Genomic DNA, 26,565 nt, shown 5'->3' with positions numbered 1-26,565 from the left:
AGCAACAACAATTTAACATAACAGTCTTCCATGAAAGCAGAGAAGAGAAGAAGTGAGGAACTAGATATGAATTTACGCTTTGAGGTTTGTAGAGTTTTTACACTTTAGGACATAAGGTTAAAAACAATTATACCCAATTCTATATTAACTAATTCATTAGAAAAGTAAAAAGAAAAAAAATCAAATGTGTGCGAGAGGGAGGGAGCAAATGCAATCGTGGGTATTACTCGTGAGATTACATATATACAAATCTAATAATATTAATTAACATAAACACATTGGGTTATCGATTCGGTTCGGTTCGGGTTGAGGAAAAACGCAACCAAACGGTTTGAGGGTATATATGGGTTTGGTTTGGATTGGTTTGAGTTTGGTTGGGTCGGTTCGGTTTGGTTCGGTTCGGTGAAAATGCCCACCCTTAGGACCTACGAGCAATGGGAACCCCCGTTCAGGTGAAGTGGTTGTGCAATGGGAGCAGATGCAAGCTTTGGTGATGTGGAGGGATCCATGAACGACATTTATATTAGTAGGGATGTGTTTATATATTACTTGCAACGCATAGGATTATTATGAACGTTTTGATGACGATGTGGAATTTTATTCGTAATACTCGGATCCCCAACTAACGATTTTACATGCACCATATTTTGATCGATAGGTTAATCCATAACATTAAAATTCACGACGAATGGTTTTGCCTATATTATTTTTAAAACTTTCTTGAAGTTTCACATCTTTTTTTTGTTAGCTCGTATTGTATTGATAGATAATGCTTCCATACAATTTACAAGAAGAAAAGATTTCCTAGGAATCCAAGGTATACACTTCTTCCCTTGATCGACTAATTAAACACAAACAACCAAAAAGGCCTATACACATCTTCCTTGTATTATCCACCCTAACAACTTTAAAACGCAAATGCAATCATAGGTAATAAGACTTTCCTCTATAAACAAGCCATTTAACCAAGAAGGATAGCATGTCGCCACATAAGATTGCAACCTGCAGTCGTTAGTGACACTCTGAGGCCTGAGCTATAAGCAAAGCTCCTCTATTTGAAAATAAGTTTTTTGAAAAGAATTTCTAGTATTTAATAGACTTAAGAAACAAACCAACCTCCATAGACTGATATCTAAAGGAAGGAGAAGCTGCACGGTTGGTAATTGCATTTACCAAAAACTCTTTCTGCAGCGCAAACACCACTCTATTAACCCGATGACTAGACATGCTATTAATTGCCCACATCAATCTTCTAAGTTGAGCTGCTTGCTTGTCCCTGCAACTGGATAAGGCTCTTCTACTATGTAACAACACCTCACCTGCATGATTTCTCAAAACCCATGCACAACCCGCAAGCCTGCATCTGTTTGACCAAGAGATGCCAATATTACATTTTAACCAGTTTATAGGCGGACGCATCCAGCGTTTCCGGTTCTGGCCCCGTCTAACATTTTCTCGACCCATATATGTTACATATGTTCTCTCTTGCTCCATCTCTCCTTCCTCATCTAACTTCTATGCCTCAACCCAGTCCAACCAGCCTTCTCTTATCTTTTGAGCAGATTCCAATGGTGAGAAAAAAATTTCCTCAAAAGAGAACATATTTATGTTCTTCTAGGTTTTCCAAGCGTCCAAGGGAATGATTTCCTCAACCCATCTGGCCAAAGAGGGTTTCAAATATTCATTAGGAGATAATGGTTGAAAGATTAAACACCCACTTTTTCTCTTTTTAACATTCCACATCATCTTCTCTTTCTTCCACCTCATTATTCAACACCCATTTCAGTTTTAACCTTTACAATAGTTTTGTTTAATAAAATTCAACACCTTACCTCACCAATTTTATTTCATATTCTTTTTGTTTTTTTTTTAATTTTGTAACAAACTACAGAAAATAAAATTATCGATTAATTTTAAATTATAATTAGAAAAGACATAAATTGTTGTTAATAATTTTATTTTATGTTTTAATTTATATCCGTAACTAATTTTTTAAAATACAAAAATGAAAACAATAGTTATTAAAACACACAAAATTACAAATACTACAAATGCAATATGATAAAAGTACACGAGACAACTAATAAAACACACAACTTAGTTAGAACAATAAACTCAAATGAAAAAAAAATAAAACTCTTAAATCACACACAGAAACATAAACATCTCTTTAATCACGAAACATTTTGAATTTCGCCCATATGTGTTTCACTAGATCTGCTTAAAATTCGTGATGTACATTTGAATCACGTAATTCAGATCTCGCACGCACATGATTCGCAAATGCAGGTAATACCTCGGTCGACAATGGTTGTGGTGTACTAGAACCACTTGTTTCAGATTGATCATAATCAGTCCAATGTTGAACATATGTATCTCGCTAATCCTCCACAATCATATTATGTAATATGATACATGTACGCATGATAATAGCTAAATCGGTTATGTCCCACTTGCGAGCTGGTTCCCGAATGATTTTAAATCGAGCTTGTAACACTCCAAATGCATGTCCGATGTCCTTTCAACATCCTTCTTGATGTTGTGCAAACAACTTATCTGGTTCACTTTGAGGAAGTCGAATTGATTTGACAAAAGTTGGATAAGAAAGATATATACCATCAGCTAGATAGTATGCCATATTACACGGATGTTGGTTCACGAAGAAGTTCACTTTTGGAGTACTTCCTTGTTCAACATCATCGAACACTGGTGAACAATCTAAAACATTTATATCGTTCAATGTGTCGGGGCACCTGAAAAAGGCATGCTTGATCCAGAGATCATGAGATGCAAATGCTTCAAAAATAACAGTGGTAGTTCCCTTATCTCCCCGGGTAAATTGAACTTCTCACGCCGTAGGACAATTTTTCCACTCCCAGTACATGCAAGCAATTCTTTCCATCATCCCTGGAAACCCTTGCATCTCAGTGACCTATAGAATTCTTTGTATGTCATCTTGACTTGGAGCTCTGAGATAGACTTGCTCATACAACTGTATGATTCCTTACAGAATATTCGCAAGCACTCAAATGTTATAGTACCTCCTATTTTGATGTATTCATCGATTGCGTCGGCTGCCACACCATATGCTAACATCCGCATGGATGTCGTACATTTTGCTAATGGAGATATACCTTCTTTCTTGGCTGCATCAACTCGTTGGGTGAAGTAGTTTTCACTGCTTGATAGGTCCTTAACGATCCGAAGGAAAACATTTTTTCGCATCTGGAATCGCCGACGAAACATGGCATCGTCATATGTAGGTTGATCTGCAAAGTAGTCGTCAATCAATCTTTGGTTCGCGGCTACATGATCTCTATTGACGTATTTTATCGTGCTACAAACTGGATAATCTTCCTCTATTTTGTTTTGACGTTCTCTAAACCGGTTCACGATGTATCTCTCTTCAATTTTGAACTGTCGTTTGTAAGCTGCGACATCAAAAGGAAATTTATATTGATCCATTGAGGATTGTGTTATTGATCTTTTTTTAGTAAGATGAGGATTGTATTATTGGTATAAAGAAATGAAAGAATGAGGTTTCATTTATAAGAATTGAGTGGTTGATATCATTGGATTCCAAACAAACATTACATTTACTTAATTAATAGATATGGATTAAATGTACTGACAATAGCCGAAAGTCACGAATTACATTGTCCGAGAAAGAGCCAAATACACATTATTAAAGAAGAAAAAAAAACAAAATGGATTAAATTCTCTGATAAAAGTCGAAAGTGATGGGTTACATTGTCGGAGAAAGAGCCAAATACACATTTAAAGAAAAAAAATGGATTAGATTCTCTGATAAAAGTTGAAAGTGATGGGTTATATTGTCGGAGAAGGAGCCAAACACACATTATTAAAGAAGAAGAAAACAAATACACATTATTAAAACACAAAGAGATATACACACATTATTAAAATAGAAAATACATAACCCAACCAGATACTTAACAATAGTTAATTTCCAAATAGATCGTGACTCAACTTCTCCAACAACTCTTTACTTCGTTCTTTAAGATGCTCCTTTTCACTTAACTTTAGATACATCTTCATCTTCTTAGCTTCAGTTCTTTCTTTCATTAAATGGTTTGCCTCCTCTTGCCTCATGGTTATTTTTCCCAATCGTTCCAACTCTTGCACCTTGATTTGTTTGAATTCATTGCACTCTTCGTTGACTACTTCCAAAGCTGCTCCCTTACCTTTCTTTTTCCCTTTTTTTTTAGTTGCATCTCTCCCCATTGGACGAGCAACAGATCCTACATAACTGGAATCACTTGCATACCTCTCAGTGGATCTCTTTGATCCAATGCTCCAATATCTAGTGTTTCCTCCTACTTGAATACCATAACGTGGTTGATCACGAACAGCTTGCCGTTCTGACATTAAATTGAATTGGCCTTTTGTAGAACTTGAATATAATTCATGCGCTTTTGCCAATACATCATTCTCCGATCAGCCGCTTTGTTGTAAACGCTTGGTATTATCAGAAGCACCAATCTATTTGCCTAGTTTTTGATTCATGTAGTTATAATGATTTCTGCATGAAGCTCCATCGCGAGGAGGATGAAATGAGCAATGCTCATTACATTAGTCAGCAATTTTACCCCAATAAGCTTCACTTTTTTATTTTTACCAACAACGCTGTCTATCCCATATTTAATCCATCCAATCAATAACACCAAATTATGTTTTGTCGTCCATTTGGGGCTTTTCCGGTGAGTTGGAGTTGAATCTTCTGTATTTGGAGTGGCTTCAGTACCACCGATCATATCACCAAGAGCCATTTGCATAAAAAATCCAGAAAATTCATTTACTCCAACATTCGAAACATTACCCATTGGAGTAGAAGAACTAGAAGGTGTTTGAGATGGACATCATTGATCCAAAGTATAGAGGATAGTTTGGAATTGCTGATGGCATGAAAAAATTAGGTGAAAACCTATAAATTTGATACATTTTGGGGTTGATTTGCAGATTAGTTTTGAAACTGATAATTGTTGAGATTTGGATAGTTGAACGATGATTAGAAGAATTTTGAGTGTTAAAAGGATTATTATTGGGATCCATTTAACAACAAAAAAAAAAGTTTAAAAAACTATAAAGAGTTGATAGGAAGATATAGGGGAAAGTTATAGTGAGAAATGAAGTTTTTTTTTATGTCCTAAACGAAAGTAGTCTCTATATATAGACTTTAAAAAATTATGAATTTTGATATGAATTTCATTTTTTTTTAAATGATTACAACCAAATAGAGTATAAATAATTGAGAGGAGATAAAAAAAAATACAAAAATTTGGATAACCAATAGAAAAATAACAGATAAAAAAAAGTGTCGCTCAAAAAAAAGAAACTTCTCTCACTACTCTCTCCAATCACAAGGTGACACTTATCATTGAAGACCCCATTTCTTTTGCATTCAACTGAAGTTAATCCACATAGATTTTTCATTTTATTCAACACCCCCACTGGAAGCGTTAAACTGTTGAAAAAAATATTCAACAGGTCCATTGTTGATAGTCTGAACGACATGTATATTAGTTGGGATGTGTTTATATATTATTTGCAAAGCATAGGATTATTATGAACGTTTTCATGACAATGTGGAATTTTATTCGTAATAGTCGGATCCCCAACTAACGATTTTACATGCACCATATTTTGATGGATAGGCTAATCCGTAACATTTAAATTCACGACGAATAGCTTTGCCTGCATTATTTTAAAACTTTCGTGAAGCTTCATATTTTTTTTTGTCAACTGGTGTTGTATTGATAGATAATGCTTCCATACAATTTACAAGCAGAAAATACTTCCTAGAGATCCAAAGTATACACTTCCTCCCTTGATCGGCTAATAGAACACAAAAAAACCAAAAACTCTATACACATATTCCTTGTATAACCCACCCTAACAACTTTAAAACTCAAATTCAGTGAGAGGTAATAAGACTTCCATCCATAAACAAGCCATTTAACCAAGAAGGATGGCTTGTCGCCACATAATGTTGCAACGTGCAGTCGTTAGTGACACTCTGAGCTATAAGCAAAGCTCGTTTGTTTGAAGATGAGTTTTCCAAAAAGAATTTCCAGTAAAGACTTAAGAAACAAACCAACCTCCATAGACTGATATCTAAAGGAAGGAGAAGCTGCAGGTTTGGTAATCGCATTTACCAAAAACTCTTCCTACAATGCTGAAACAACCCGACCCATTTTTTTTTTAATATCCTAATTAAACACCCCATAATACTTAATTAAACCATCAAATCACAAACCATCATTAAACCAACAACAAACAATATGCACAGCGGAAATATACCAACAACAGGAACATTCCTAACAATCCAACTAACAACCTAGCATGCTACTAAACCAGGTTCCAACATTAATAAACATAATCAAGACCAACAACACATAACCGAGACCCTATATCATTCTCCTCCTCATTGCCATGATTCCACGTCACATACCTGCACACCACAAACAACAATTGAGATGCATAAGTATTATCACAAATACTTAGTGAATTAACAAACAACAACCAAACACAAACAAACCAGGAAACCAAACATCAGCCGCCTGCTAAACAGGTTGGTGTCGACCGACACCCTGATGTCGACCGACACTGGCCCTTGGTGTCGATCGACACCGACTCCGCAGACGCGATTTGCTCGAAGCCGAAAGTCAAAAAACTGCTTCTCATCTCCTCCAAATCGTCTGAAGCTCATCGAAAACACCTGGAACCACATGGGAAACACAATCCAACCAGAAGCATACAAGAAAACACCACAAACAGCCAAAAACCAAACAAACAAAGGATTCTCAGACTTAGATCAGCCATGGTCATGCACTCACCTTTTTTGCAGGAAGTTTCTGACCCATACTGACGAATCCAACACCTTAGAAAGCTTTTCCTTCGTTCCTAACTCTAGATCTCCACTCCACAGGAACATATCTCTCAAAACCAGCTAAGAATCTCTCCAAAAAGCCTCCAGCTCTCAAGAACACTCTTTTCTCTCTTTTCTCTCTAAAAACTATGGAACAGTGACAAAATAACACTTCCCAAAACCCTTTTCGTCAAAATCTCAATTAAATATCTCGGTTCTAAGGTTTCCTCAAACCAAACCAGTCCAAATCGACAATTACGACAAACTCGCCGAACCAGAAATCATTGGTGTCCACCGAAACCATCCTTGGTGTCGATCGACACCCATCCCCAAAACTCCCATTTTGGTTCGCGGATGTTACAAGCGCAAACACAACTATCTTAACCCGGTGACTAGACATATTATCATTTGCCCACAGCAATCCTCTGAGTTGAGCTTCTTGCTTATCCATACAACTGGATAAGGCTCTTCTACTAAGTAACAACACCTCAGCTGCATGATTTCTCAAAACCCATGCACAACCCGCAAGCATGTTTCTGTTGGACCAAGAGATGCCAATGTTACATTTTAACCAGTTTATAGGCGGACGCATCCATCCTTTCCTGTTCTGGCTCCGTCTAAGATTTTCTCGACCCACATCTGTTACTTGTGTTCTCTCTTGCTCCATCTCTCCTTCATCATCTAACTTTTGTGCTTCAACCCAGTCCAACCAGTCTTCTCTTATATTTTGAGCAGATTCCAATGGCGAGAAACCTTTTCTTTCAAAAGAGTACATATTTATGTTCTTCCAAATTCTCCAAAGCGTCCAAGGGAATGACTTCCTGAACTCATCTGGCCAAAGTGGGTTTCTAATATTCACTGGAGATAACGAATATTAGAAAAACAGATCCATTGTGAAAACCATCTTCTGGTGAAGGAATTTCGGTTAAAGTCCAAATTTGTCTAGCCAACGAACAAGAAAATAAGACATGATTAACCAATTCAGACTCTCCTCCACAAATTTGACACCTAGGATCCAAATTCATACCTCTTCCATTCAACTTTGTTGCAACCGGTAAGGCTCCACATAACACTTTCTAAAGAAATACCTCTATCTTTGGGTCTGTATGATTCTCCCATACTTTGGCTTTGAGATCATTTATAGATGGTAATTGATTTGCTTCTGCGTTCACAGTAATATTGAAGGATTGATAGCCCAACCAATACGCTGACTTAAATGAAAAATCACCATTTTTGTTATGTTTCCAAGAGTAGAAATCTTCCACTTTTGTTGCTGGTTTGATCCTCATTATTCTCTAAATATCAGCAGGGTAACAAATTTCATGGAGATTATGGGAGTTCCAGACTCGTCTCTCCACATCTACCAGTTCATAAACTCTCAAGTCGAGATTGAAAAAGTCGTTTCTCCTACATGGTACTCTCCAACCATCTTCATCTTCAATCCAATCATCTAGCCAAACCTTGAAAGATATTCCATTCCCCACATTCTTTTTTAACCCTTGAAAAAGCAAGTCTCTACCAAACAGAATGCATCTCCAAGCATAAGATGGTCTCGACCCTAAGGGAGCTTCCAAGAACTGAGACTGAGGGAGATACCTACTCTTCATCATTCTAGCAAACAAACAATCAGGATACTGCAGGATTCTCCATGCTTGCTTGGCCAACAATGCCTCAATAAATGTTTGAATGTCCCTGCAACTTAAACCTCCTTGATCTTTCGGCAAGCATAGTTTCTCCCAACTTAACCAGTGGATATTCTTTGAATGCTCAGTATTACTCCACCAGAAATCCTCCATTTCAGCAGCGAGATTGTCACATGTCATCTTTGGAAGCTTAAAGCACGACATTACAAAAACTGGCATAGCTAGCGCTATTGACTTTTAAAAAACTTCCTTCCCACCTTGTGATAGCAATCTAGAGTACCATCCAAAACACTTTTCTTTTACTCTATCTTTAAAGTAACTCAATAATGCAACCTTAGAGCCAAAAAAGCATTCTGACATTCCCAAGTAGGAACCAGCTCCTCCTTATTTGAGAATATCCATCTTGTTCTGAATACTGGTTTTGATACCCTGATTAACTTTGGGCCCGAAAGTGATGGAGGACTTACTAAGATTTATGGCTTTACCTGAAGCAGCTCCATATCCATTCAGTGTCTCCAGTAAGAAAGAACATTGAGTTATTGATGCTTGACACATAAAGAGGTTGTCATAAGCAAACAGAAGTTGATGAACCTCCGACCCTTCCTCTATGAATTTTATGCCTTGAAGTCGCCCATTCTGTTTTCCCTGGTTGAGTAAGTGAGTTAAGCCTTCAGTGCAAAGTACAAACAAGAAGGGAGACAACGGATCCCCTTGTCTGATGCCTCTCTGAGGCGTGATCATTCCAAAAGGCTGATCATTTATCAATACCGAAAAGGTAACCGTTGATACAAACTTCATAATCCACTCCACCCACTTGATATGGAAACCCATAGCTAGCAATAATGTTCATTTTCACTGCCATACATTGAATATAGATCTCTGGATGCGTAGATAAACTATGCATTACTTCATGAGCCACCAATATATTATCTGATATCAACTTAGCGGCTACAAACGCCGATTGATTGGGAGAGACAATCTTAGGTAGCAAAGGTTGCAGCCTAGTGACCAAAATTCTGGAAATAGCTTTGTAAAGAACCAAGCATAAGCTGATGGGTCTGAGTCCTGAAGCTTCGTATCTAATAATTTGTAATAAACCCAAGTGTTGATACAATGATGCAATGATGCAATGATGAATTTTTCGTAAATATAGTGCTTTATTAAAAAGGTTATTTTTTAATAAATTATGAAACATGGGTTGGTAAAGTTTTGATGAAGATTTCCAAATACAGTAAAACCTCTATAAATTAATAATGTTGGGATCAAGACATTTTATTAATTTATAGTGATATTAATTTATCTATAAATTAATAATAATTAATTTATAGTGTAAATTAATAATTATTAATTTATAGGTATATTTTTAATTATTTAATTTTTTAAAAATTATGAATTGAGACAATTTTTGTAAAATAAGATTAGAATTTTGGATGTTGTAAATTTTATGGTATTGGAATTGAATTTGAAATAATTAAAAAATATTATTGATAATGAATTACAAATATTATAGACAACTTCGCCTATACACATGACATAAATATTCAAATTTATGAATAAAAATATTAATTATCATATTTTAATAGTCTATCAAACTATCAAAATGTAAATGATGCATATTTAGAAATTGAATACTTTAAATAGTTTTAGCTGTTTTATGAAATGTTATAGAATATTTTATATCATTATAATTTGAAGATACAACATAACAATCGTTTTATAGATATGAAGTTTAAGAGAAACTACATACTTTACTATATCAGCATATATGTATTATATATATATATATGTAAATTTACATGATTATTAATTTATGATATTATTGGGACCATATTTTACATGGAGATTTCAAAAAAATTATTATCTTATTATCTTATCGAATTTTGTTATTTTTTACACTGTCCCGACTTGGGACTAGCAAAAATTATTAATTTATAGTGTTTATTAATTTATAGAGATTTTACTGTAGATGCTTCAGTAGCAATTTTAACCCTTAGTTAATGAATGTATTATCCACCAAATTAGCAGAAGTGTTAATAAAGTTTTTTTCTAATTCACCATTTAAATTTTTTAACAAGTTTACTAAACGTTAATTACATTTTTAAAGAGTTGCATTGAAAGCTAAGACATTAATTTTAAAACAGAAATATATTTCTTGAACAACACTTGTTTTTTGGGAAAGTGATAGACTGGTAGTACTATTCTAAGTTTGAGAATTATATTATGCTAACTCCTGCAACACGTATTAGCTCCCAAATTGTCCTTTACAAATCTTGTTTATCTCTATGCATTGTGAAAATTGTAGATCGCGACTAGAGAATTGTATAATGGGGACTAAAACCAGAAAGATCCAAAATTGTGTTGCCTTTAGTTGGTGGAAACAGTACAGAAACAGAGAGGCCAAGATTTGGTGGGAAGCAAGAGAGTTAAGTGAAGAGTGATTTAATTCATAAATGGGACAAGATTTGATCTCCACCACTTCCTCTTCTTCTTCTTCTTCTTCCAACATTTACTTCTCTATTCTATTACAGGTAGAAGTTGGAAGACACTAACTACTTCAATAGCTTGCATTGACCAATAAGCAAAGGGTTTCCACAAATGTCGAATCTAACTCTGAAGTGTCTTAAATTCGAAGTCAAAGGGTTGGTTTTGAAGCCTAGATTCATCTTTGAATATGGAATCAATGAGAACAAATAAACAATCAAAACAGATAAATAAAAGACATGGACTTGTGTGTCTTAATTGAGACTTGTGTTTTGAATTTGATTCCAGAGGCAAAACTTTTTCTTACTGTTTATTAACATATAATAGTACATCAGTGAACCAGTCTTCCCGAGTTACTGAGGTTTTAGATTCGATGTGAGATCGAGACTTAAACTCAAACTCATAAAACTAATCAGTTGCATCGAACCATATTCATCTCAGAAACACTTTTACTTTGCTCTATGTTCATTATATGGTTTCTGTTTATACACAAGATTTCCACATTCTTCCTTCTAAAGAGATGACTACAATGGAAACATCATCGTGGTACCGTCTCCGTTCCCCTTGTGGTATCTCAAGCAGTTCATGGAAATCCATACCTAGAAACATCAATGGAAAAAAAAAAACACTTAAAATCCGATTTTTACACTAGCCCCCATTACTTTGATTCAAATATCTCGTATCAGATTATTACCAGCTTTCTTGGCAGCACGGAAAAGAAGCTCTTGAATCAAATGCTGAGCCGGGTCACCTTCAGGTTGTAATGTGATAAAGAGTTCAACCTCCGAAACCGCTTCTTCGTTTGTGAAGTACTGGTAGAGACCATCCGAGGACAGTATCAGAAACTGGTCTTTGGATCCTAATCTATGATGGTAAAGTGCTGGCAAACAACTGATGTAAGGCGACGTCCCTTTATAATCGATTTGAAACATCTCAAGTAGTGCGTTATTCCATTTAGGCTGCAAATGAAAATGTGATCCCAAAAGTTAAACTTCTAATACAAGATTCCAAGAATCAAGAACTGAAAACATGTTTAAACATACCTGTTTGAGGAAACCGGCGCCAAAAGCTCTTGTAACCTTCAACGAACCTTTAACACGTTCATTAGTCACCGCGGTTGCATCATCAGGATGCTCCTTTCTAATCCTATCAACTTCCTGAACAACAACAACAAAAAACAAGAGTTTCATTAGGCTAAAAGTACCATCAAATCTTTGATTAAATGACTCCATTAGTAAGTTGACTGCATTACCTCTTCTACATTTGTGCTATGATCAACAGTAAGTTGAAAAGCTGATAAATTTGGAACCAAACTAGCTCCTTCACCATCATCACAACAACCATCAAAATCATTCATTGTTTCTTCATTGATACGTTCCAAATCTTGTTTAATCTTCCCAATCCAATACTCAGTCTCAGCTTTTTGCCCAAGAACAGCTCTACTGTCACCAACGTTCATCAAATAAACATCTTCACCTTTCATCAACATCACTAAAACACATGAACCCATTAAAGCTAGTTCAGGATTTTCGTCGAGCATCATATCTGCAATCTCCAAGTAAGCTTCTTCCGTCTTCTTCAGAGCTTGTGACAGAGCTTTCAGAACATCAGACGAACTCGGATCCGGATCTTGATCCGACCCATTACTCCGATCCTTCATTAAACGGTCAAGATCGAGCCTTTCTCGATCCCACTCACATCTCCACCGTCGTTGACTTTCTTCCCAGTTCTTTGACTTTTTCTCCTCGGAACTCGAGTCGCGATTCTCTACATCGGCTTCATCGGAAGATTTTGCATCTGTTTTAGGATCGTCCCATAACAACCCCTTGAGCTCACGATGAACGGCTGGATATAAATGAGAGAGTAAATAATCAGGCGCATCTGGACCGTTGAATCCATCGTAGATTCCAACGAAGAGCCATCCATGTTCTTCCGATACAACCACATGCACACGATCCTCGCCAGCTTTACCTTGTGCCCATTGAAGATTCTGGCTTTCTAACGAAACGTCGTCGTCTAGTAAACTCCCTTCACTACTAAAATTCAAGCTACTATTAACAGTGAGATTATTCTCGTTCTGGTGCTGGGTCTGGTTCTGGATCCGGGTTTTATCCGACCCGAATACCCAATCGGGTACTTTAACCGGTTTGATCGGAGCAACGATCGAGTTTTGTCCTCTAGTAATCGTCTTCGAAATTGCGCGACGGAGAACCCGAACTAAAGATCCTTTTCTTGACCCGACCCGGATATTATTAGCTAAACCGTGAGAGAAGCTACGTTGAAATTGATCAGAACCGGAAACCGGACCGGAAGAACCATCAAGTGGACCGGACATGAAACCTCTCTCAATCGGACCGGAAAGAAACCCTCTCTCTAACGGACCCGAACCGGCTACAATCGGACCGGAGCTTCTCGGGATCGGCTGCAGAGGAATCGACGCAAACGACGTCGTGCTCTCGAACGCAGCGGCTCGGTCGATATGTCCGTAAGGATCGTAGAGAGAAGTAGAGAGCGGAGTGGCGGCGTTGGCACTAACGGAAGCGCCAGAGATCGTACGAAACGTCGTCGTTTCTTCTTCGGAGTGAACTTTAGAAGACGAGACACGGGTCGGGTCGGGTCGAACGTAACAGAAAGAGTGACCTAAACCTTCGTCTAAAGGATCTGATTCGAGGGTTGATGATGATAACTCTGGTTTTTTTTTGTTCCGACGAGTTTCTCCGGCGCCGATGAAACATTTAGTAAGCTTTCCGATTCCGTTACCCATCTGAAAAAAATGAAAAAGGAACAATTTTTTGTTATGGGGATTGAGAATTCAGATAGAGAGAACGTGTTTTACTTTTTAGATTACAATTGAAGTTGTTCATCCATGGTGTAAGAGAGAGAGAGAGAGAGAGAGAGAGAGAGAGAGAGAGAGAGGTTGAAGAAGATGATGAGATATGAGAGAGAGAAAAAGAGAGTTGACTTGTGTGCAAGAAAAATGATTTTTTTGAGTGGGAAAATTATAAAGGGGAAAGAAGAGAATAATATAAGTAGAAAAAAAAAAAGATATTATTATAATATTATTCTGTTACGTTATGTTATATTGTGTGTTAAATCTGAAAAGGAGAAAAAAAAAATTGATGAAAATGAGGGAATTTTTATATTTTAAAGGTTTTATTAATTGCAGCGAGGTCTCTTGACGAAGAAGAGGGTTGACTCGTGGCGAAGGCAAAGGTTGGAGTTTTTATGAACTCAGGGGGTTTTGAAATGTGTGTCTTGTAGTAGTACTGTTTACTTTACTCTCGTAAACGAGCGCGTCAACGAGATGTGGTTAATTAAAAAAAAGGGAATTACATACAAGTCATGTTTTATAAAATAACATGTTAGTATAAGATTGTCAAAAAAAAATTACATGTTACTATATCTATTCAAAACTCTACGCATAATTCTATATTTTGACATATTTTATATAAACTAATAAAATTTTGAATTATATATCTTGTATATGAATTTATTTAATGTAGCTGTAATTTAAATAATAAATTCAATGAAAAATCACTTTAGAATATGAATAAAGTATATAATAAAGGATTAATTAGTGCCTATATACTACAAAGATCATTGCGCGTGGGAATGAAAACTGAATAATGATCATCTTACAATTTTAGTAATTATAAACTCAAAATTTGTGGAAAATTATACAAAAGCCAATTAAGGAAATAAAGACTTTTTTTTTCTTTTGTTCCTTAATAAGAAATTAAAAGTCAAAATAGCTACAGTTTCCTTCAAACAACAAACATTTTTATAAATGAGACTACTTCGTAAGTTGTGCATTTGATCACCGTTGGATCACGTGATAATGATCTAAGAGTACTCCACGTGTCGTACGATTACTGACTCCTCCGTTAGTTCATAAATTCTCGTCAACTCTCTCAAATGAGTTTATTTTTGGCTGCCTCTTCGGCTCTCACCCGCACCCTCTGCTGCTGCTTCACTACTTACCAATTACCATCATTCTCTCCTATGTCATAAGTATTCTTTTAAATCTGAAAAATTTATTTATTTCTTCATTTTATTTTATATTTTCCCAAATAAAAAACTTAAAATGTACTCTATATTATATTTAATGATTTTTTATTAATTATTTAAAGTCTAGTGCTAGATTTTTTTTTTTTTGTTGGAGTGGGTGGTAGTTTATATTTATATATTGTAGTTGGAGGTTGTGATAATTACTAATCTAAATCACGCCAGCAGGATTCGAATGTTTGAATCATTTTTTTTTTGTTTGGTTTGCTTAACGATTTGATTGGATGTAGACCAAAATGAAGTGATTCGTGATATAGCAACATGCATACTTTTATTTACAACAACATATCAAATTATATCCAATTCAATTAAAATTTTGAAGAAACAAAGAAAATGTAATCCATTGCTTTTTAAATTGACTCATGTTCTTGTCTAAGTGTTGAATTTCGGGGTTAAAAGTTTGCTTCATTATTAAAAAAACTGATATAAATTGTAACCTATTTGAAAATATCCACTCCGAATTTAACTTAATTTGTAGGTCTTAACAAATAAAATAAGAAATTGGTTTGGATAGTTAGTGTTGACCCGGGCATTGATTGCGAGAACAAATAGTTTAAATAACAAAAAATTAATTATATAATTTTTGATAAAATATGGAATGAGAATTGTAGGCAATATAATAAGATTGGAAAACTATATACTACTAGAATAAGAGTTCTTTGCATGCTAACTCCCAAATTTCAGTTCTACATAGATACTAAAGCTAATACATGTTTGTTACAAAACTATATTTTTATATAAAAGTAAGCATCGTTAGAGAGTGAATAATTTAATTAACAAATATTCAATTGAAATTATTTTTGATAAAGTATGGAACTAAAAATTTTAGGTGACGTAATAAGATCAGAAATCTTTTTAACTAAAATATGAGTTCCTTGCATGCTAAATCCCAAATTTCAGTTCTGTGTAAATATTTAAAGTCAATATTCACGATGTAATTGGACATGATTCTGACATAGCTCTTACAAAACCACCTTTTTAAAAAGAAAGTGAGCATCGTTTGTTTCAAAACAACCTGTTACTATATGAGATTTTTCAACATTTGGCTTAAAAAAAATCTCAAGTATTAAATATTGGAATTTTGAATCATGCACCGGAAAGTTCAAAAAAAAAGTGAGAAAAACACGTAGCAACTTTTATGCAAATCCAATTCAATTAAAATTTCAAAGAAACAAAAAAAAAACGTAATCCATTGATTTTTAAAATGACTCATGTTCTTGCTAAGTGTCGAATTTCGCGGTTAAAATTTTGTATCATTATTAAAAAATTGAGATGGATTGTAAAATAATTTAAAATATCTACAGCGAATTCGATCCTCTTAATTTGTAGGTCTTAACAAATAAAATGAGAAACTGGTTTGGATAGTCTTAGGGTTGACCCGTGCATAGAGTGCGAGAACAAATAGTCTAAATAACAAAAGTTAATCACATATTTTTTTATAAAATATGGAATGAGAATTTTGTTTCACAATAACCTGTTACTATTTGAAAAAAAATCAACATTTGGCTTAAAAAAAATCCAAGTGTTAAATTTTGGAATTTGAATCATTGCACTGGAAATTAAAAAAAAAAGTAAGGAAAGTGTATATTAATGTTTTAAATAAATGATAAAAACACGTAGCAAAATTTTTTTCATCGTTCAATCGACAAAGCCCGATTCATAGTCAATCCCTACTATGCGGGGTAACGCGATTTAGTGGAGTCAAACTTCAGTGAGATCGGTCGTAGAGGTTGTGTTGTAACCACTTGACTAAAAACACTTCCAACTTAAGCAAATTTTATGCAAATCCAATTCGATTAAAATTTCAAAAAACTAAAAAATGTGATCGATTTTCAATTTTCAGAGTGAAAAGTTTGTATCATTATTAAAAATTTGAGATGGATTGTAAATATCTCTTGCAAATTCAATCCTCTTAATTAGTGGGTCTTAGCAAATAAAATGAGAAATTGATTTTGATAGTCTTAGGTTTGACCCGTGCATCAAGTGCGAGAACAAATAGTTTAAATAACAAAAAAAATTAATTACATAATTTTTGATAAAATATGGAATGAGAATTTTAGGTAACATAATAAAATCGGAAAACTATTTACTACTCAAACAGGAGTTCTTTGCATGCTAACTCCCAAATTTCAGTTCTATATAAATATTAAAGCTAATACATGTCAGGGACAAAACTATTTTTTATATGAAATGTAAGCTTCATTAGAGAATAAATCATTTAATTAACAAAAAATTAATTGAATTATTTTTTTTATAAAATATGGAACAATAAATTTTAGGTAACATAATAAGATTGGAAAACTATCTAACTCAAACAAGAGAATCTTGCATGCTAAACCCCAAATTTCAGTTATATGTAAATATTTAAAGTCAAGATTTTCGATGTATATTGAACACGATTCTGACATATCTGTAACAAACCCACATTTTATAAAAGAAAGTAAGCATTGTTTGTTTCACAACATCCCGCTACTATTTGATATTTTTTGAACATTTGGCTTAAAAAAAATTCCAAGTGTTAAATTTTGGAATTTGGATTTATTGCACTGGAAATGAAAAAAAACTGAGCAAAGTGTATATTAATGTTGTAAATAAAATAAGAAAAATATGTAGCAAATTTTATGCAAATCCAATTCAATTAAAATTTCGAAGAATTAAACAATACGTAATCCATGGATTTTTAAATTGACTTACTTTTTTGTCTAAGTGTTGAATTTTTGGAGTTAAAATTTGTTTCATTATAAAAAATTGAGATGGATTGTAACATATTTGAAAATATCCACTCTGAATTTAATCCTCCTAATTTGTAGGTCTTAACAAATAAAGTGAGAAAATGGTTTGGATAGTCTTAGTCTTAAACTGTCATCATAACTATATAAAAGTACCTCAAACTTTTTCAGTATATGTTTCAATTGTAAAATAAACTGGTTTGGATAGTTTTAGGTGTTTTGTTCTCCCGCTACCTCCTGCAAATGCTGCGTTTGCGGGTGGTAGCAGTTGCTAGCGATTGGTGCTAATTACACAAACCGTTTTCAATCGCTCCCAATCGCTCCCAACCACTGAATTCCAAAAGCTGCTTCCCGAAAGCGTTTGCGGTTGCGGGCGATTGCGGTTGGAATTTTTATTTTATTTTTTTAAAACAAAAAAGAAATCAAAAATACTAAAATATTTTTTTCTTATATCTTAAACCTAACCATTGTACCCATTAAAGATGAGAGAAAATGAAATGCAAATACGATTGAGGAGATTAGAAAATAAACAATTACAAGAAAATAAGATTCCAATTAACAAAAAAACCGGAAAACATGATGTAAAACTATTCGCATATCGCACATACGTTCAAAAAAATTTTAAAAATATAACATTTCATCAGAAGTTTAAGAAAATAAGATTATTTGTGAAAATATTAAAACAAATCACCAATGACTCTTCTCAACTCTTTCATAATTAATTTACCTTGGCCTTGTAATTCAATGTGAGAAAGTTATTGAGTGTGTGAGATTTAGCGAGAAGATCTATAATCTAAACCATATGTTTTGTCATTTATCACATTACTTGATTAAATTTTGGGTGAAAAGCCGAATGCATAAAGTAATAAGTGTTTCAATATGAAATTTATTTGTTTTATGAATAATTATTTAAGTATTTTTAATAATTTTTAATTATAAATCAAATTTAATAAAGTTTTTGGTGTTTTTAAACATTTATATAATTATATATTACATTTATTGTGTTTTAACCGCTAATGCAACCGTTGGTCAACCAGTTGTAAAACCCCCTCAAACGCACCCACTTTAAAATGCTAAACCAGTCATTCAAAATGCTTAAATAACGCTTGAAACCACAATCGCCAGTTTCCACAATCTCCTGCAACCGCAACCGCAAACGCTGCTTTTGTACCAGTCAGTCCCTTCGTGTTGACCCATGTATCGAATGCGAGTTTCCAAAATTGTAAATTGTCTTCTCAACTACATAAAAAATGTCTCAAACTTCTCTGCTTAAATCCTCTCAAATTTTCGACAAATTCTACTATGCATTTGAACTTTTAACAGGAAAATTAGAATGTACTTATTCACCCATCACAAAAAGATAAAAAATAGTTAGATGTTTACGATATATAGCAGTGTGGACTTATTTACAACAACATTAGGTAACAACCCGCACATAGTGCGGTAAAAATAATTATTAAATGTTTTTACATAATTTTTATTCACAAAATATATTATATTTTATCAGTAATTGAAATCTAAAATTCAATTGTGTAGTATATATATATACATTTTTGTTTGATAATTAAAATTTAACCCGTGAGAATTATTGTAATATTAATCTTGTATTATCATATCATATGAACAAAGAGTTTTTAAAATTTATTTTAAAGATTTTATGAAAATGTAATTAAAGGATATAATTAAGTTAGAAAGAGAATATAAAAATTTAATTTTTAGGTGTTAATTTTATTTTTGGAAAAATACAATGATATATAAATATAAATATTATAAAAACTGATTTGACAAATAAAGGAAATAATGTCCATAGCTCTGTAAATGCGACATATCATCATTTTGTGTGAGAATGTTTTTCTTTTAATATATAAGGGATATCAATTTATGTCCATTTTAAATATGGAGACTGAAGAAAATAACAACTAAGAGTTAGAGAAAATTTAATTTAATTAACAAAAAAACTACTGAATTATTTTTTTATTGATAATATTTTTTCATCTTAAAAGTTAGTTAGATGTTTAGTAAAATAGTAATTTGAGATGGAAATTTCCATCTAAAATACATATATCATGTTAGTTGTTCTCTAGATATATGCTGCGACTCTGTTCATATATATCAAATCTATGGGATCAACATTATACTTTTATGATTCATTGAAAATAGTTAAACAACCAAACATCTATTTTCAGGTTTGCTGTGCTTACATATGGTATTATGATATTATGTATAATATATATCCTTTAATCATGGTGGTTTAATGAATGGTACAAGACTGCAGATCATCCAAATGGCGGACCATGTTTTACAAGCTCGGATTTTAACTGGTACGCGAGTTGGTAAGATAGTTCTCATACCTAGGATGTTGATATCACCATCAGATGCTAGGTTGCCTTTCAAAATGCGTCGAAGACAGTTCCCAGTCTCAGTTGCTTTTGCAATGACTATCAATAAGAGCCAAGGCCAATCTCTTGAAAATGTTGGGATATACTTGCCTAGACCCGTTTTCTCACATGGTCAGTTATATGTAGCAATGTCAAGGGTTAAATCAAAGTCTGGATTGAAGATGTTGATAACAGATAGTGAGGAAAAACCTCAAACAAAGACAACCAATGTTGTTTTTAAAGAAGTTTTCCAAAATCTCCATTAGGAAAAGGAATGGTAATTACTTCCTAAATTTTTTGGTATATCATAATTTTATTTGAATAATATCTATACTAATAACTCTATATTTATTCTATTTTGGTCTACAGATTAAATACAATAAATGGTTGAAGGGGTTAATGAAGAAGTATGATACCTCCATCAGTTTATAAGTCATGTCTAATGTTACTATTTTTAATTTTTTCTTCTCTTATTATTTACTTTCGATATTATCAATTCATAAACACAAATTATTATCATTATTGCTACAGCACGAGAATATATATTTTGTTAGTTACTTTTTTGTAATTTGTATTTTTCTAATGTAGTTTTTTATTTTGACTTATTTTCTTTGTTTATATATTGTTTATTTGTATATTTGGGGTTATATAGTGTATAGATTTGTATATTTGTATTTATTTGTATATTTGGGGTTATAGCTATTCCTCCAATATGTCCATAATCCAAGAAAAATGAAAATTATCTGTAAAAAAAATTACTAAAAATAAATATAACCATGTGATGTAGCACGGGATATCCTCTAGTATCTTTTAAGCATGGAATTCGCCAACACAAAAAGGAATGATCAATTTTTTTTTGAAAAATAAGGTTTTTTTTTTGTCGTCTGAAAACAAAGGTTTTCTATACGAAGATATTAGAGACTTCTACCTAAAACTTAAATTAAAATGAGTATATAAATATCACGTTCCTGTCCTACCAAAAAACAAAATATCATGTTTCCTACCCTTTTTTACTATAAATAGTGTTTCTCTGTTGTGAACAAATAAATATGTTTTCTTTTTTTTTCTTTTTTTTTTTTGTTAAAAGGGCATTCTATGTTTCCTAGCTAGTGTTGTCTTAACGCAGTAGAAATTTTATTAGTTTGATTAAGTGTTCCCTACAAAGTCCACTATTTTTGCTTTCTTATGTATCGTTTGGAAAATGCAGAGCTAGATGGTGAGAGACTATGACTTGGTCACAAAATAAATTTATATATATTAAATATATAAAGTTGATTTTTCTTCTATATTGGTTGAGCCGTTGCCATATAAGAAATGGTGTCAAATCGTCTTATAGGAATACTGAGAAGGTAATCCACAAAATGATGCATGCGAAGACTGCAAACAAATCATTTGTTGTCTTGCGCAAATGTTCCGAACTCATTAATTAATTCTCAAATAGTGCTTTGGTAAAAAATCAAGATCTACTACAATCCTCACGACGTTTTAGAGTTAAATCAAACTTAGTAGACACGTGGTAACTCAGGGGCAAGTTTCAATGATGGAATAAAATGTCAAATACATTTATCATTAGGCATAAAGAATTCAAGAAAATATACTATAAGGATGAGTGGGTCTTCCCTTATTAAATAATTACGTTCATACTTCAAAGACAAAAAATAAAAACACCCAAATGTATATTTAAACATGTTGACAAAAAAAAACAACATGAAAAGATAAGTGGAGACATATCCAACTTGCGCATTTGCTTTTGATTAATTATTAAAAGAAAAGCATATTATGTTTTTAAGGTTGAGATTTGTTTATAAGATATAGTTAATTAACATAAATGTTGTTTTTCAACTTTTATAATCATTTATCTTAATAACACTTGATAATTCATGGTCCATCATCATTTGTAATATTGCAAGTGGAGAACCCTCCATTCCTTGGCCATGTATGCTTCCATTTTAAAATATAATGCCATGATAACATTTTTCATTAGGATACCTTCACAAGAAAGAAAATTTAATGTTTTGGAATTTTATTTTCAAACCTTATAAAATCCCTGGAGATGTTCTGGCAAATACAATTATTGAGTTTTATAAGTCAATGCTATAAATTTCAACTTCTAGATTGCATTAGAATTTTAATAAATTGCAGAAAACATGCAGAATAATATATGTATATAACTCTTGAAGATGAAGAAAATTTTAATAAAACATGCATGAAGAAAGTAAAATAAAGACTCCTTGTTGCATGCATCATTGACCTTCAAAAAATTTATTAGTCGGAAGAAACTAAAGAAGAGATAAATTACTAATTTGCTTCTTAATCATTTTTGACTTTATGAAACGAATAAAGAATTGGATTAGTGGACCTTAATGGTGGGGGATTAATTAGTTCGTAAGAATAATAAGAGAAGTGGGTCTTTTGTGTCAGTTTTATTGATTTGGTGGATCTTTATGGCTTTGCTGGCACTAAAGTATTGTTGTCTTGACTCATCTTCAACCCACTTCTGCAGTTCACCTATTATGGAAGTATATGGAATATACATGTTACTCTCCTAAATTTCGAAACTATTATTACGTTTCATTTTATTCTCACATTGTCATTATTAATGGTTACTAATTTTTTAATGCATGTTTTGATTGACCCAAACAAGTGAAGCACGAACTCGAGATAGATTAGAATAGCCATTTTGATTGATCCTATAGATAACTTTAGATCTTGAATAAGATATGTATATATATATAGACTACATATTAGTATTTTCTTTTATTTACATCATGCATAAAATGAAATTGTAGACAATGGGATTAAGCTGAATGATTTTGATGTAGTAGTGTTAGAAGATTGGTTGAATGAGAAGTTATTGCATGAGGTGGAAAGTGGTAGAGAAAGAGAGAGGTAGAGATGGTAGCCATTAAGCAAACATAGATCCTTGAGAATTTTGTTGTAGACAGCATTGTCACTTTCATTTCCACCACCATTTTTCTCCACTAGTTACATGCATGTATAAGTGAACACACACCAAGAGACACTCTCCAACAACTACACGTATATCATTTTAAAAATAAAAATCTTTTAAATTGTAAACTTCTATATGTATTAGAAAATTTGATAAACTTCTATATGTATTAGAAAATTTGCCCGAAGACTTATTTTATAAGTGAAATGTATAGAGACATGAATAAACTAACTAAGAGTCGGGTCGAAACGCGAAAACAAGGTTGAGACTTCAACATTAAGGCCCAAAATTGAAATTCTAAATCCCATTCATCAAAAGCCCAATCATGTTTTAGCTAATCTCCTCGTAAATAAATCATATGCAATAAAACAATAAAAACTTTAAACTTTAACTATTCGCTCTGTTTTACTGTAATGATAAGTTAAGTACACATTGGACAACTCGTTTGAGACTTTTGAGTACATCAAAGGGTTTTATAGAAACCACAAATCATTTGCTTATTTTTATACAAAATTTTCATTTATTTTTATGCATTTCTCATATTTTAAAATAAGCTTAAATTGCACAAATTAACGTTCACAATACTCAAAATGTATTCATTCAGAAAACCCTACATTGTTTTTTTTATTGAAAGAGTAAAGACAAAGGGAATCCATCCACCATATGAACCAAACTTTGGAAGACCAAATTGGTTCCCTATATGAAGATGTGAAGAAAATCAATAGAAATAATGATTGTTAAGGAACTGAGAAGCGGTAGCAAGCGCGCCACCGAGAATGGCATCGATCACAACAGTGTCTTTGCCTTTCTTGCCAACTGCAGAGAGCACTGCTCCTGTCGCCGCACCTGCTAACATTGCGTTTTTCTGACAACAAACACTCAAACCAATCAGTTTTGCAAAAAAATCTAATAGCAAAAATGTTAAGAGCATTGAAAAGAGTGTGAAATGTATTAGTTAGTAGTACCCAATCTCTGGTGCCACGAACACGTTCGATACCATACTCTGCACCAACATAAACTCCAGCCGCAGCTCCTGATCATATTCATATATAGCAAATCTTAAAACTTACTCTCAACATAAATCAGTTATGAAAAACAATGAATCTAGAAACTAACTTACCCCAGTAAACACCTTCGGCGCACAACTTCTTAAGCTGCAACAATGTTTAGCAGAATCTTCAGAAAATAATAAAGTGACACATTTCTACAAACATAGATTTGATGCAGTAAAGTGACACTCACCCCATTCTCCAAAGTGCTCTTGGAGAGACTCCCTACAATAAACGAACCATGGAGTAAAAGATGGTATTTTGCAGCTCCAACAAACAAAAGTAGTAATGATAAGCACAAAAAAAACAGATCCATCACAATGTGTTCTAGATATAATAAATGTTCCTAATTATATACAAAAAGTGTTCATCAAATTCACCAAAAACACAACAGTAAGCTTTTGTAACAAACATAGACTAAACATGAACACTTATGTGTGTTTGAGAATGTTGAGGGCCTACCTTTGTCGATGGCCTTGTAAGTATCTTCTGCAATAGATTTAGTGACTCCAACCTAAACCCATCAAAGATTAAATAAAAAACAATGAGAGATAAAGATCAACAAAATGATACATCAAAGAGAAAGAGAGAGATTAGTTTTGTACAGCTCCGATCTTGAGGAAAGCATCGACGGTGAGATTGAGAAAAGGGTTTCCCATGTCAACAGCCACCGAAAGCTTCGGCGTGCTCACGGTCCCGGAGAATGTGCTTGAAGACATCTTCTTCTTCTTCTTCTTGCTCTGTTTTGTTTTTTTGGTTTTGCGATATTTTTCTCTCTGATCTTGCTCTGTAACAAGGTCACCTATTTTCTTGGGATATATAAAGTGGCTTTAACTTTAACGGTGGATATCTTAACTTTGGCTCAACGGTGGAGAAGAGATAAACAAGGACCCACGAGTAGATATTGTATGAATTGAGCCATGAAACTTGAGCTCAGTGAAAGACCAATCTGCCCTCTTACTCTAGAGCCATGCCAAATTCATCCCACGAGTCCCGTGATCTCACCACAGCGACACTTGCCGACGTGAGCTCTACCTTGCCGACGTGAGTATCGCTAATAATAAGGTAAATATCGGAACTTTAAAAACAACGAATCAATTCTTAGATCAGTCTTGAAGCAATAGAGTAAGAAAAGAGTCACAACACCAGTAGTATCTCTCACATGCTTGAAACAAACAAAGACCAAACAAGAGTATGCATTGCAAATTCAACACAAATTCAAATCCCATACAAGACATGTTTCATTATTGTACATAAGATAATAAGATTGATAGAGGGTAATGGTGAGTGAAGAAAACGGTTCATAGAGATCAATCTTACTTTTCACTCTTTCCTGTGATGGCGTCTCCTGCTCTTCTTCTCATACCTCTTAGACGAACCTCTTCCAACGCGTGAATCATCATCTCCCGAAACAATGGCCTCAGAGTCGGACGAAGCTGCAACTTTGTTCCTACGCTTCTGCCTTCTATCGTCCTCAGAGGACTCTGAATCAGAATCATCAGAATGATTACGACGGCTTCTCCTTCTCCTCTTCTCCTTTCTACTCTTCCTCTTCACACGTCTGTCATCTTCATCATCAGAATCATCCTCATCTCTCTTCCTTCCCCTCCTCTCCTTTCTTCTCTTACTCCTTCCCTCTTCCTCCTCATCCTCAGACTCACTCACACTCCTTCTCTTATGTGCTCTCCTCTTCTTCTTCGACCTCCGCCTTCTCTTCCTATCTCCAGAATCCGAATCAGAATCAGACTCATCAGAAACACGCCTCTTCTTCTTCCTCGCAGAACTCGTCTTCTTAACACTCCCACTCTTCTTCTTCCCATACCTCTCAGCTATAATCCTCTCCATCTCAGAATCAACATCAGAATCAGAACTCTCACTCTCCTCTTCCTCTTCACTACTCTCCTCCTCCACCTCACCTCCTTTCCCAACACTCTTCCTAATCTTCTCCAACCCAGACAAAACAGCAGCTTCAATCGCAACAGGATCCTTCTCCTTATCCTCCTTAGTACTCAAAAAGTTCCTACACTGAAACGTCAAGTGCCCAACACGACCACACTTCTTACAAGACCCACGAGCCTCATCGTTATTCGAACCAGTGATCCTAGCAAGCGCCAAAAGACCCTGGAAACTCGCGTAAGAGTTCTCAGGATCTTCGGTTTTCTGCTGAGTAGTCTTGGGCTCTTCTTTACTAGTTGGTGCATAAGGATCATAACCAATCGCACTCTGCCATATACCGTGAGTCTGAAGCGCTGCACTACTATGCACCCTATTGTTTGCGGGCATACGCACCCTTCCTGCTGTCGCCGGCATCTTTTCGAATCCCTAGAAAACAAAAAACTTCACAAAACCTAAACCCTAAAAACCAAAAAAAACGAGACAAA

General features: G+C 34.0%; 3 protein-coding genes and 3 pseudogenes across 5 annotated transcripts; 1 reads left to right on the top strand and 5 right to left on the bottom strand.

Moving 5' to 3' along the window:
* Positions 1 to 2,170: 2,170 nt before the first annotated feature.
* Positions 2,171 to 5,073, bottom strand: LOC109125248 (uncharacterized; annotated as a pseudogene).
* Positions 5,074 to 5,896: 823 nt separating this feature from the next.
* Positions 5,897 to 8,159, bottom strand: LOC147925164 (uncharacterized; annotated as a pseudogene).
* A 3,136-nt stretch (positions 8,160 to 11,295) lies between these two features.
* On the bottom strand, positions 11,296 to 14,206 carry LOC104786809 (putative protein phosphatase 2C 23). Its single transcript, XM_087493466.1, has 4 exons — positions 12,266 to 14,206; positions 12,057 to 12,170; positions 11,708 to 11,972; positions 11,296 to 11,612 (listed from the first exon to the last, which is right to left on the bottom strand). Exons 1-4 carry the CDS (start codon positions 13,775 to 13,777, stop codon positions 11,497 to 11,499), a joined length of 2,007 nt encoding a protein of 668 aa, XP_087349592.1. The 5' UTR covers positions 13,778 to 14,206; the 3' UTR covers positions 11,296 to 11,496.
* A 5,885-nt stretch (positions 14,207 to 20,091) lies between these two features.
* LOC147925163 (uncharacterized) lies at positions 20,092 to 20,451 on the top strand. The gene has a single exon (XM_087492510.1). It carries the CDS (start codon positions 20,092 to 20,094, stop codon positions 20,449 to 20,451), a length of 360 nt encoding a protein of 119 aa, XP_087348636.1.
* Positions 20,452 to 23,704: 3,253 nt separating this feature from the next.
* Positions 23,705 to 24,978, bottom strand: LOC104750000 (outer envelope pore protein 16-1, chloroplastic). Of its 2 annotated transcripts, none has more exons than XM_010471726.3 (6): positions 24,790 to 24,978; positions 24,647 to 24,698; positions 24,378 to 24,451; positions 24,256 to 24,289; positions 24,101 to 24,168; positions 23,705 to 24,000 (listed from the first exon to the last, which is right to left on the bottom strand). In XM_010471726.3, exons 1-6 carry the CDS (start codon positions 24,901 to 24,903, stop codon positions 23,854 to 23,856), a joined length of 489 nt encoding a protein of 162 aa, XP_010470028.1. In that variant the 5' UTR covers positions 24,904 to 24,978; the 3' UTR covers positions 23,705 to 23,853. The 2 variants fall into 2 exon arrangements, with proteins under 2 accessions (XP_010470028.1, XP_010470029.1); XM_010471727.3 differs by having other exon boundaries at positions 24,378 to 24,409.
* A 386-nt stretch (positions 24,979 to 25,364) lies between these two features.
* On the bottom strand, positions 25,365 to 26,494 carry LOC104749999 (CAX-interacting protein 4 pseudogene; annotated as a pseudogene). The gene has a single exon (XR_015585439.1). The product of XR_015585439.1 is annotated as a CAX-interacting protein 4 pseudogene (transcript).
* Positions 26,495 to 26,565: the final 71 nt, after the last annotated feature.

The sequence above is a fragment of the Camelina sativa genome, chromosome 16 (assembly GCF_030686135.1).
Source record: "Camelina sativa cultivar CO46 ecotype springtype chromosome 16, ASM3068613v1".
NCBI lineage: Eukaryota > Viridiplantae > Streptophyta > Magnoliopsida > Brassicales > Brassicaceae > Camelina > Camelina sativa.
This window is presented reverse-complemented; position numbering and strand designations above follow the sequence as displayed.